The following is a 10,787-nucleotide window of genomic DNA, read 5'->3' on the forward strand; positions in this document are numbered from 1 at the left end:
TTGCAGTTCGAATATTAAAAGTAATTGCAGTTCTAGCATTCAAAACACATCTCATTTTCTACATGCCATATGATAATATTCTGTGCTCTCACACGCTGTAGTGACCTTGAAGAGAAGCGCACGGCCAGCCAGCCGTCCCTTGGCGAGGAGAGCAAGCTGTGCAGCGAGGACAACTTGGACTACAACGGCAGCAGCGCCATCACCACAGAGCTCAACCTGGACGAGTCTCTGGCCAGCCAGTTCAGTCGGCCCAGCGAGGGGCCGGAGGCGCTCCACGGCCTGCCAGACAACTCCCCGCTCAACCCCACCACCATCTCCCCGGCCACCAACGGCATGCCCAACTCAGTCACCATCCTCGATTAACTCCCAAACGTCCACCGGGGACCATCAGACCAAAACATGTCAACACATATGTGCCCATACACTCCTGTTCCCTACTGACCTGCTGATCCGTAGTTAAACGACTGATACACAATCAATATATTGACTATTCAGATGTGCTTGGCAGTCATCTGATCGACTGGACTATTTTGACCAAAGGAGTGTCCAAAGTAGTGGACAATGTGATACAAGTGTGACTGACCTGAAGATGTCCTTTGACCCCCCTGTCCCTCCTTTAACTGTGTGGTTTACAACATATCTTAATGACTAACATCCATTTCTCTCCCATTCCTCTCTTTTGTTTCTCTCCGCAGACAGCTCTATAGAAAGATGAAGACAGAATGTTGTACAGGTAGACATATCAGAGGGATTGTAGGTGTGGTCCTAGAGAGATGCAGAGTAGTGCGTTGAAAGAGGAGGATGATAGTGTGGGGAAACAGACGGCACATGCTGCTGTAAAAAGTCTTGAATCTTAGATATTCATCATGCCTTATATTATTTCGCACATGATTTTTTTTTATGTCTAATGCCATTTGATGTCTCAGATTGTACTTGCCAGTGACATTTTTTTATTTAATTTTTTTTTTTTACAAATGTGTTTGAATAGAAAACATCATTTTGTTATCTTTTCTTTACATCATCACTCTTTCATATTGTTTTTTTACACTCATGTCTTCTCTTTATTGACATATTTAATAGATCACGTTGTTTTGATTGAAACTAAAAGTGAAGCCAAGTTTCTTACTATAAATAACATTGGATGCATAAAGGGGAACTTGCTGTGAAAATGCTGAGTAGCATCTGGTGTATATAGCTGCATCTACATTTATCTATTTAGCCATAATACAGTATTATAGATATGTACATGCTCCTTATAAGTTCCTGTGCCTGCTGGGTCTGCATAGAGCACCAGATTGATGTCATTACTCTCTCGCCTTCCCACCAGAAGTGTAATGTCATTATTGGAAAACGATATTGTAATTTTTTGTGTCGAGACCTACTATGTGTAGCTTTCTGTACCTGTCTTTGTCTCTTTCTACACTGTATTAAAAACATTGTCGTCTCTAATTAACAATCTTTTCATACCTGTCCCATCTCATACAACGGTTTGAGGAGCAGTATTTATGTATATTTACAGATCAGAGAGTGCAGCAGACACTCAAGTTTTATTTTCAGATCCTCATCAATGCAAGTTGATATTGCAGACAAGTGATGTGTAATAAAGGCAAGCAGTTGGTATTTACATCAAACACAGAGAATGTATTCTTTTTAGAGCTGGGCAGACATTATATTTACATGCTACTGATTAAGAAATAATCTGAGCTACAAGATACTGGAGAAAGGAAAGGCAGTTTTTCCCCCCACAGAATGTAAATACAACCCTTACAGATTGTTTTGATGAACCCGACCATGTTTGATATAAAAATGTGAAAAATGTGCAGGTTTGAAACCACTTGACTTAATTTAAAAATGTTGCAAGTTGTCATTTTTCTTCTTTGTACTATTGCTATGAATTCAAACTTTCCATTTTTTGACTAACGATTGCAGTGAGATTTGGCTGTTTTAGCAAAAAAAAAAAACATAGTTGAGGAAAAAAGAAAATAAAAAAGGGAAAAAAAAAACACATTGTTCTGTAGATATTTGCAAACAAAATTTGAAAATCAAAAAAATGTACATTAGTGTCATTTAGTGATAGTAGTAGTTACATTATTACAATGAAAGCTAAAATTGCGTTCATGCCCATTGACCATCCAGCAATGCATTGCAGCGTCGCAGTGAATATCTGTGGAGTTTTTGTCTGATGTAGTCAGGAGAGGCAGAGATGCAGCCCGCCAGTTTGTGCAAACCACAGGGAGTACCTATATGCAACGTTGCTGCCTCAGTTCTCTCTATTCAAATAAAAGCTTGACACTGGCCAAACATCAGCTGACAGTCCCTGAGGTAAAGTATACGGGATGTCTGAAAAGGCTGGTGCCACTCAAGGACGTGTGTGTAAGATCCCTGTTGTTGGTTATTCAGACACACTCAGGACAAATAAAGCTTTTAAAAGAATCTATTTTCATACAGGAGCGGTGAATGACTCAAAAATATGCCAATATTCTAACTTGACTATCTGCTGCTAAACATCTGTGTTTGTCAGTGTTGGAGGCAAATGTTAGCTTTGAATGAGGAATGAGTGTACACACACAGATACTCACTCGACTGCCACTCACTCTTTGCTTTTCACGTGTCGAGGGGAAAGCTGAGGACGCCAGCCTTTGCTTTTCCTGTTGCTGTTTTTCTCCCCCTTTTTTCATAGTCAAAAGATAAAAACCTCTTAAAAAGGTGAATTGGCTTGTTTAGGGAAGCTTCTTCAGAACTCAGACGAGCAGATTTTAAACAACAATGCCTGAGTGGGAGGGGAGGGGTGAGAGAAATTAGGGGAGGAAGGAGGGGTAGGGAGTGACTGTCACTGCCGGAGTGCAGACGTGCCTCTTTATGGAGTGTGGGGTGCACAATTAGCACAATGAGACTGATGGTATCTACATGTGTCAGGAGTTGGGTGGACTTGTACCACTAATGGGGCCAATATAACTGTATCTGCATTATGAATCTACCACTGTAACTGGATATATGACTGAAAAATAAAGTACGTGGAACAATCTGTATCAAAAACAAAGGTTCCCTTTTTTGTCATCAGTATCAGAAAATAAAATCAAGCTCACACCTTTTTTACAACACAGTGATGAGTTGTAACAAGCTGTAATTTGTACTAAATTAGACAAAAACTAAAGACATTACAGTGGAGCTGTACTGTAGGCTAAAGTTTATTGTTCGCTAATGTTAGACCCATATTAGACTTGACTAGAAAGTAATTACAGACACATTACAGTAGATTTCTACTCTAAACTTAAGTGGTATCACATATCTGCTACTTCCCTATTTAAAAACAACATGTGAACCAGATCTACCAAATTAAGTCTAAAATTATAGAGGTAGAGGTATAAGGACCCCAAATAAGGGTCCAACACCAGGAAATAATACACTTTAGTTCACAGTACAGTTATTTTGTAATGTGTCACTAATTACCCTCTAATAAAGTCTAATAAGGGTCTAATACTGTTGAATAAGGATCATATGTTTAATTTTGTCCAATTTGATACAAAGTACGGCTTGTTATGTCGTATTAGTGAATTGTAAAATAAAGTGCAACCAAAATCAATGCGTTTGTGTCACTTAGAAATAAGCAGCAAGTATTGATCACTCAGGATTCAATTCACATTAAGTGTGAGTATATTAATCAATAGACTTTATTAGCACACTGTCACCAGCCTGTGTCAGGTGTGTTGTGGTCAGCGGGAGCTGGTGTTGAATTGATAAAAGTAGTCCTTGGTGGGTTTGTTGGTGTAGAGCTTCTTGTTCAGGTACTCCTGACTGGGGCAGACAGAGACACAAATGAACACATGGTGAGTCACTGTTTCCAAAAAATGCTTATTTAAATCTGAATTCTACCCTTGAGTACTTTATCATCCACGCCCAAAATACATCTGCTGACTGCCTGAACAGTCGGTGTGTGTATCAATGTGTGTGCAGTGCTCACTATGCCTGCTGCTCTCGGGCCAGCTGCGTGTTGTACTGGTCTGTCAGGATCCTCTTCTCTCTCCTCAGCTCTGCTGCTCTCCTCTCCTCCTCCTCTGCTTCTCTGGACAGCTTCAGGAGCTGGAGATCCCAAGCTGCATCCCGAACCTTCTCAGCATCATGCTGTCTCTAAGGATGGCAAGAAATAAAGGTCTAAATGCTAAACCTGAGTGGAACTGTTATGTGGGATAGCGGGTTTAAAATTCTCTAGAAGCGTTCCTATGAAGCTCTGGTCCCCAACCTGGGAGTTAGGACCTGACCAAAGAGGTAACCTGAACGTCAGGGATAAAAACCTTGTAAACCTGGCTGGTAAGGTGATAGGTGCCCCTCAGACCCCCGTGGCGGCTATTTTCAGACCAGCAGGCTCACCACAAAGCCAGGTCTAACCTTCATTATAAGTTTGAAACTCTTCTTTCAGGCTGTAGATTCAGAGCACCCGGCTTTAAGTGCAATAAGACTAAATACTCCTTCATCCCACGTGAAATAACCTTGAATGATCTACAAAAAAGTGGTGGTTTGTGTTTTATTGTATGCTATACATTATATGTATAGGAACCACTTCTGTTCTTCTTGTATTAGTCCTTTTGTTCTTTTTTTTAGCCCTAAACTCCAGTTAAGCTAAATCTGAGAGGTTCCAACATGAGTAATAAGATAAGAAAGCAGAAAAGAACATATTTCTGCTGCACAAAATTAGGGTTTTATGAGCCGGTATAATATCCCTTTGCTCACAACCATTAGACATAAGCAGCCTGTGAAGAAAGATGTACAAAAACAAAGGCATAGACATGGGCGACAAATGAAAGGAAAAAACCTGAATAAATTAGTGGAGAAACATAATGAATTCAGATCCATACAGGACACAAAAGGTCACTGAATAGTGTGTTGGTGTTTGGACATTTTAGACTAGCATGTTAAAGCTGTAATGTAAGATTTCCATATAAAAATGCTACACATGAGTTATATATTTTGTTGAGTTCTGTTCTTACATCATCCCAAATGTTGCCAACAATAGTCAAACCCAGAGAAACCAGTATTATTAAAGGTAACAGTGTGTTTCTTGCTAGCCATTGCTAGCTAGTTGCTAGTTGCTTTAACTTCTGAGAAAACATGAGTTTTGTTGAATACAGCGGGAAATGAAGAAGGAAGACATGGAACATAACTAAGCAATACAAGAGTAAAACTTTGATATTACCTCATCCATGAGCACGATTTCTCATTTATTGTTTTAATGGGAGAGATACCCCTATTTACATTTACATATTGTGCAGTTATACACTGAGAATTTCTTTTGGAAGAATGGTGTTCATCCCTCCAGAACAGTTTAATAGATTTTATGTCAAAATCCATTGAAGTTGTTCTGGAGGCTTGTGGTGGCTCATGACCTTACTGAGACATTGTATGTTAGTCCGTCCTTTAATGTGTCACCCACTAATCTTAAAGTGTCACAATTCAAAAAGTAACTTCAAGGTATGTTCAAAAGGCACAGCATGAGACTTGACCGTGTGTGTGTGTGTGTGTGTGTGTGTGTGTGTGTGTGTGTGTGTGTGTGTGTGTGTGTGTGTGTGTGTACTTGACATGACTCCTGTACCTGTCTCTGAAGTCGTTGTTCTTCTCTCTCCCTGTGGATGGCGCTCAGCTGCTCAGGCCTCATCCCCTTCCACTTGTCTACCAGAACCCGGGGCGGCCTCCCTCCTCCCACCTCTCTCTCCGCTGCCTCTGCAGACTCTGTCATCATGTCGGACGTCAGTATGTGCAACATCTCTGCAAGATTCTCCCTCTCGTCTCTCCTGTGTTGCTCCTTCAGCTTCTCTGCCCGCTCTGCAGCCTGTGAAGGAGGAAAGACGACGTGGTGGATGTGGCCTTACCACTGTCTGTCAGTTGATTGATCATTCCCTGGGTGATTATAACAGCAAGAGCTTTTTCAAAACCGACCATCTAACATGTGGTTACTAGCATAGAGGCAAGACTAAGCCATATGGTGAACGTTCTCCTGAGATACCCACTCAGTCAGTTGTATTTGCTTGTGCATTGTGCATGTGAGTGGTTATTAGAGAAACCACATAATTGTCATGAAAAACACCACGACCTGAAGGATTTATAATGATGCCTCCCAGTGGAGGATTCAGCTGAGTGCATTCAGGCAGATGAGGGGAGAGCAACTAAATGACGACTTTGAAAAACAGACAGAGCCCACGCATACATCAACACAGTTTAACCATCCATGTTCCTCAGTGCCTACTACACCCTGTGAAATAAGGGTTCCAAAAGGGTTCTTCTTGAAGGTCTGAGGTTCTACCCACAACCATCTTCAGAATCAGGAATACTTTATTGAACCTTGGGGTGAAATTGGCTATGATACAGATGCTCCCAGTCAAGAACAGAAAAAAACTGAAAGAAAATAGAAGATAAGAATATATACGAATATATATATAAGAATATTCTACATTCTACTATAATATTCAACAGAGGTAATATAAGAATGATATAACAAAAAAATTACAATAAGAAGTATGTAAAAAAAATATATGTGCCTTATTCTACAATATACAACAGAAATATATACATATAAAAAAATGAGAAGAAATAGAAATAACAAAATATGAAACCTAAGAATTATGCTTCTGAAGAACCCTTTTTTGAAGAAAGGGTTATTCAAGGGTTCTCTAGTAAGACTAAGGGTTTCATTAAGAACCCTTTTCATCCAAAGAAGCCTTTGTGCAAGAAAGAATTCTTCAAGGACTGCTGAAATCCTTGAAGAACTCATCCATCATTACTTATTTGTACCATAATATAATAACAAAGGGTTTTCAGTAGATTCCTCTGGGTGGGTTCTTGATAAAACTTTGGTCAGGTCCACTGGCTGGGTTGTAGATGAAACCCTTGGAAAATAAAAGTGTTCTCAGTAGAACCCTCTGGATGGTTTCTAAATGAAGCCCTTGGAATTCTTCATAGACCCCATTAGGTGGGTTGTAGGTGTAGCTCATATATTTTTCCACCAACATGGAACTGAGCACCCTTGATTACAATGGTTCCACTCAAAACTGGTGGAAACCTGAGCTGGTTTACTAGGTAGCACTAAGGTTCCAAGAATCTTGAAAGGAACCAGTTGAAGAATCAGAACTAATCTGGTGGTAAAGGGCCATCATAGCAGATTCCGAGTGTAACCTTTTACAGATGGTTCTAGATATAACCTGTTATGTTGGGCTCTAGGTTAGAACTCTCTGAAAGGTTTCCAAATGGAACCTTTGTAAAAGGTTCTACCAGGAACCAAAATGGGTTTTCCCATGTGGACAAGCTGGAGAACCTTTATGATTCTAGTTTGCACCTTCATTTCTAACAGTGTAATATAATGGCCACCCTCCTGCAGCAAGCGTGTCTGTGTCCATATGCATCACTTAACATTCTCAATTAGCAATTTTAATTTCACGTTCCCACCTGAGAACATGATGTCAGAGCTCAATACTCCATGGATTTCGCTTTGAGCACCCACATCAGCAGGTGGTGTGTGTGCATCTGTGTGTCCATCTGTGTGTGCACATGCATGTACTGTACCAGAGCTTGGTTGTAGTTGTCGAGTGTGATGCGGGCAGCTTTCCTACACTCCTCCTCTAGTGCACACTGCTGAACCCCTTGAAGGTCGTGGTACATCAGCTCTTTGCTCACAAGCATTTCTAAAGTGGTGGTAGAAGCAAACACATTCTTTACTCAAGTAAAAGTAGATATATCTGTGTAAAAGTAGAAGTACTGATTACTTCTTTACTCAAGTAAAAATGAAAAGGTACAGGTTCTGAGATGCACTCAAAGTATGAAAGTAAAAAGGACATTTCTAGCAGCTGTTTTTGGGCCAAGCTGACTGAAGCTGACCGTCTCTCCTCACTCGAGTCTCCCTCACTGTTTCATCTTTTGTCGTTCATCGGTTTGCAAATTTTGTGCATGTTCCTTAACTGATTATTAAACATTATTAATTATTCATGACATAAAAAATATGCACCTTTTCCCAGTTTAAGTTTTATTTCAACAATTCTAGCGGAACATGAGAAGTGAAACATTAATTCACGAAGCACAAACAATTTAAACAAACAGCATAATTAAAAAATAAGGCTCTCGCGACAAACAGCTGCTCTTGTCTGTTGTCTTTATTTAACAATTGGTTCTGTAAAGCAAAACGTCAAATGAGATACAGATACTGCCATTTCTAGACAAACATGGCAGACCAAACCTAACCATGGGAAAACCTGTGAGCATTATTGTTTAATACATATATAATCCGTTAAATTCTTAATGGTGATTAATCAAATTATAATGCATGAATTTTGGTAATAATTGATTAAGACAGGCACTACTTATTACAACAAATCTAAATTTCTACACAAACTTCAAAAAATCAGCTGTACATCCTACAGAGCTGAAATTTTTTCATTTGATACTGTTTTATGTTTTTCTTATGTCTCCAACTGTGTTATCTGTACTGCTGACTGCCTTGGCCAGGACACTCTTGAAAAAAGAGTCTTAATCTCAATGGGTCTTGTTTATTTAACTTGCTCCTGGTTAAATAAAAAAGCAAAGTTAAATACAGTAACAAAGTACTTGTACTTCATTAGAAATTAGTGAGTTAGAAATCACCTACTGTGTATGTTTTCACACCTGCATTATCCACTGTACAAAACTCCTCAGCATCACCCTCACACATGTGTAACAGCTCTCTGGGATGTGCATCCATCAATGCCACCTGACACTAAGGGCTGTGTGTAGGAGTGTGTGATTGTTTGTGCAGGAAGGCATGAAGCATGTGTGTGATTTAGAGAGGCTATAACATCCAGCATGTTGGCTCATCAGTGATTACAGTGCGTGTGCTTGTGTTTGTCTCTTTTCACCTCTGTGCTTGTCTCTCATGCGCCTTCTCTCGTTGTCCTCCTTCTGTACTCGCAGATCTCTCTCTGTCTTGCTCATTTGTTCTCTCTTCTTTTGCTTCTCTCCAACTCCCTCACCCTGGACGTGAAACAAGGACACACAGAGCTCACAGGGGGGAATGTGGTTATTTATTAAATCACTCACTAGATTTTGTAACACCAAGCACGTGCCTGTTAGAGCCTACCTGAAAGAGTTGCATACTGGCAGGCCCCAGCTCAGCCTCTGGAATGGTGATGATGGACGCCCCCTTCAGGCCACACTTGAGATCAGCATCTCGAGAGTCCTCCATACGCTGATGAGTGGCCCAGTAATGAGTCAGGTCAGTGTGCAAAGCTGCCCGTTTCTCTCTTTCATCATTGTCTTGCTGCAGCAGCACGTCATCATGATAGTTTCTCAGTTTATCTGCAATGTAATGAAAATAAATACATTTGTGATCAAAGCGATACAATAATATCCACATACAGGAATTCCTAATTATGAATGAATAGATAAATACTGTTCAAATTATTTAATTCTGACCCCTCCTCGGCTTTCATCATGGCCATAGTTTACCAAAAGCTTTGTCCCGTTGCATCTCCATGTTTTGCTGATGCCTCTTCTCCTGGACCTGTTGGTTGAGAGCATCAACATCAACGCCCATCACACGGAGCCGAGTGTTGAAGATCCGAGCCTTGCGTGCTGTCTCTGCAGACCTTCGCCTCTCCACAGCCTTTTCTATGGACTGGTCTACAGGTAAATCCACTTTGTACATTTTCTCAGTTTCTAATGAGCCTGGAGGGAGGAGACACATAATTACAACAGTGATTATTATGGCTGATGTCCCTGCTGGAAAGAAGTTGCTAAATTAACTGTCACAGGGTTTCCCAATCTTTCAAGGACTCCTTGGTGGCTGCACCCACCCACCCCCTTTTTTTTTTTTTTTTTTTTTTTTTTAAACCAAAGCGTCTTTAAAACCCAAAAGTGACAGATTTCGTTTCAAGTGACGCTGAAGTTTAAACAATTTAAAACATTAATTTGAGAAGATGCAGAGAACACATCTGGGGCACTCATAGACATTCTTGCATGTGGCAATAAATCCATATGCTGCATCTTGCAAATGTTTTACGGCTGAGCTTTGGTCAGTGGGGCTTTTTGTTTGCTTGTCAGGTCCTTTCCTTTCCAAAAAAAATGTCAGTTTTTGTGAGCTGGCACCAAATTTCAGGAGGCAGCAGTCCAGGTCAAAACTGACAGTTTATGACAGAATTAATGATGTTTTGACTGGCAGGCAATTAGAAAGATAGGCACAGCAAATGAGATTTACATACAATGTTCACAGATCTAAAGTAGCACTTACCTCTGACGTTACAGATGCAGCCAAATATTAATATTATTACAGTTACTTTTTAGACTTTAGACCCACGTATCACCTCAGTGAATGAAGTTGTCTCGCTGCTTGAGTGCTGTTGTGTTTGGATCCCGTTGGTAACCATGGTAACATCTCAATTTGCAACTGCACACAAATTGAAAGAAATTATTTGTGAGACATGAATCACAATAGTGAGAGGCGCGTCTGTACAAAAGATTAAGGCTCTGTAAAATTTACGTAATCAATTATATAGTATACACACTTTAACGGTAATGGAGGGGGCACATTCCAGGGGTCGCAAGCACAACTCCATACAGAAGGAAACCCTGGATTTGCGAAACTCTCGCGAGATTCGTATGCATTTTCGCGTGCATGTCGTTTAAATTAATTATAATACATAATGTGACGACGCTGTAGTTTAGATATGCATACTTTTGTGGAAAAACACTCTGTTTGCGTTAGAAAATGTCATGTTTTGGGTTAATATATTCTCCCTCGCGAGAGATTTCGCGGGTCTGGGGTTCCCATCTAG

General features: G+C 40.3%; 2 protein-coding genes across 3 annotated transcripts in view; one reads left to right on the top strand and one right to left on the bottom strand.

Moving 5' to 3' along the window:
• l1cama (L1 cell adhesion molecule, paralog a) overlaps positions 1 to 1,456 on the top strand; it is a 33,321-nt gene extending 31,865 nt beyond the window's left edge. For both annotated transcript variants that reach the window (XM_084721279.1, XM_084721280.1), the window contains one exon: positions 102 to 1,456. In XM_084721279.1, coding sequence (XP_084577405.1) covers positions 102 to 363 — 262 coding nt within the window. In that variant the 3' untranslated portion in view covers positions 364 to 1,456. The remainder of the gene's footprint in view (positions 1 to 101) is intronic.
• Positions 1,457 to 1,528: 72 nt separating this feature from the next.
• Positions 1,529 to 9,677, bottom strand: ribc1 (RIB43A domain with coiled-coils 1). The gene is made up of 7 exons (XM_084721281.1): positions 9,463 to 9,677; positions 9,095 to 9,312; positions 8,874 to 8,988; positions 7,552 to 7,670; positions 5,588 to 5,824; positions 3,962 to 4,128; positions 1,529 to 3,795 (listed from the first exon to the last, which is right to left on the bottom strand). The coding sequence occupies exons 1-7, from the start codon at positions 9,659 to 9,661 to the stop codon at positions 3,714 to 3,716; spliced, it is 1,137 nt and encodes a 378-aa protein (XP_084577407.1). The 5' UTR covers positions 9,662 to 9,677; the 3' UTR covers positions 1,529 to 3,713.
• Between the last annotated feature and the right edge of the window lie 1,110 nt (positions 9,678 to 10,787).

Source organism: Lutjanus erythropterus, chromosome 6, assembly GCF_056507025.1.
Source record: "Lutjanus erythropterus isolate fLutEry1 chromosome 6, fLutEry1.hap2, whole genome shotgun sequence".
Taxonomy (NCBI): domain Eukaryota; kingdom Metazoa; phylum Chordata; class Actinopteri; order Lutjaniformes; family Lutjanidae; genus Lutjanus; species Lutjanus erythropterus.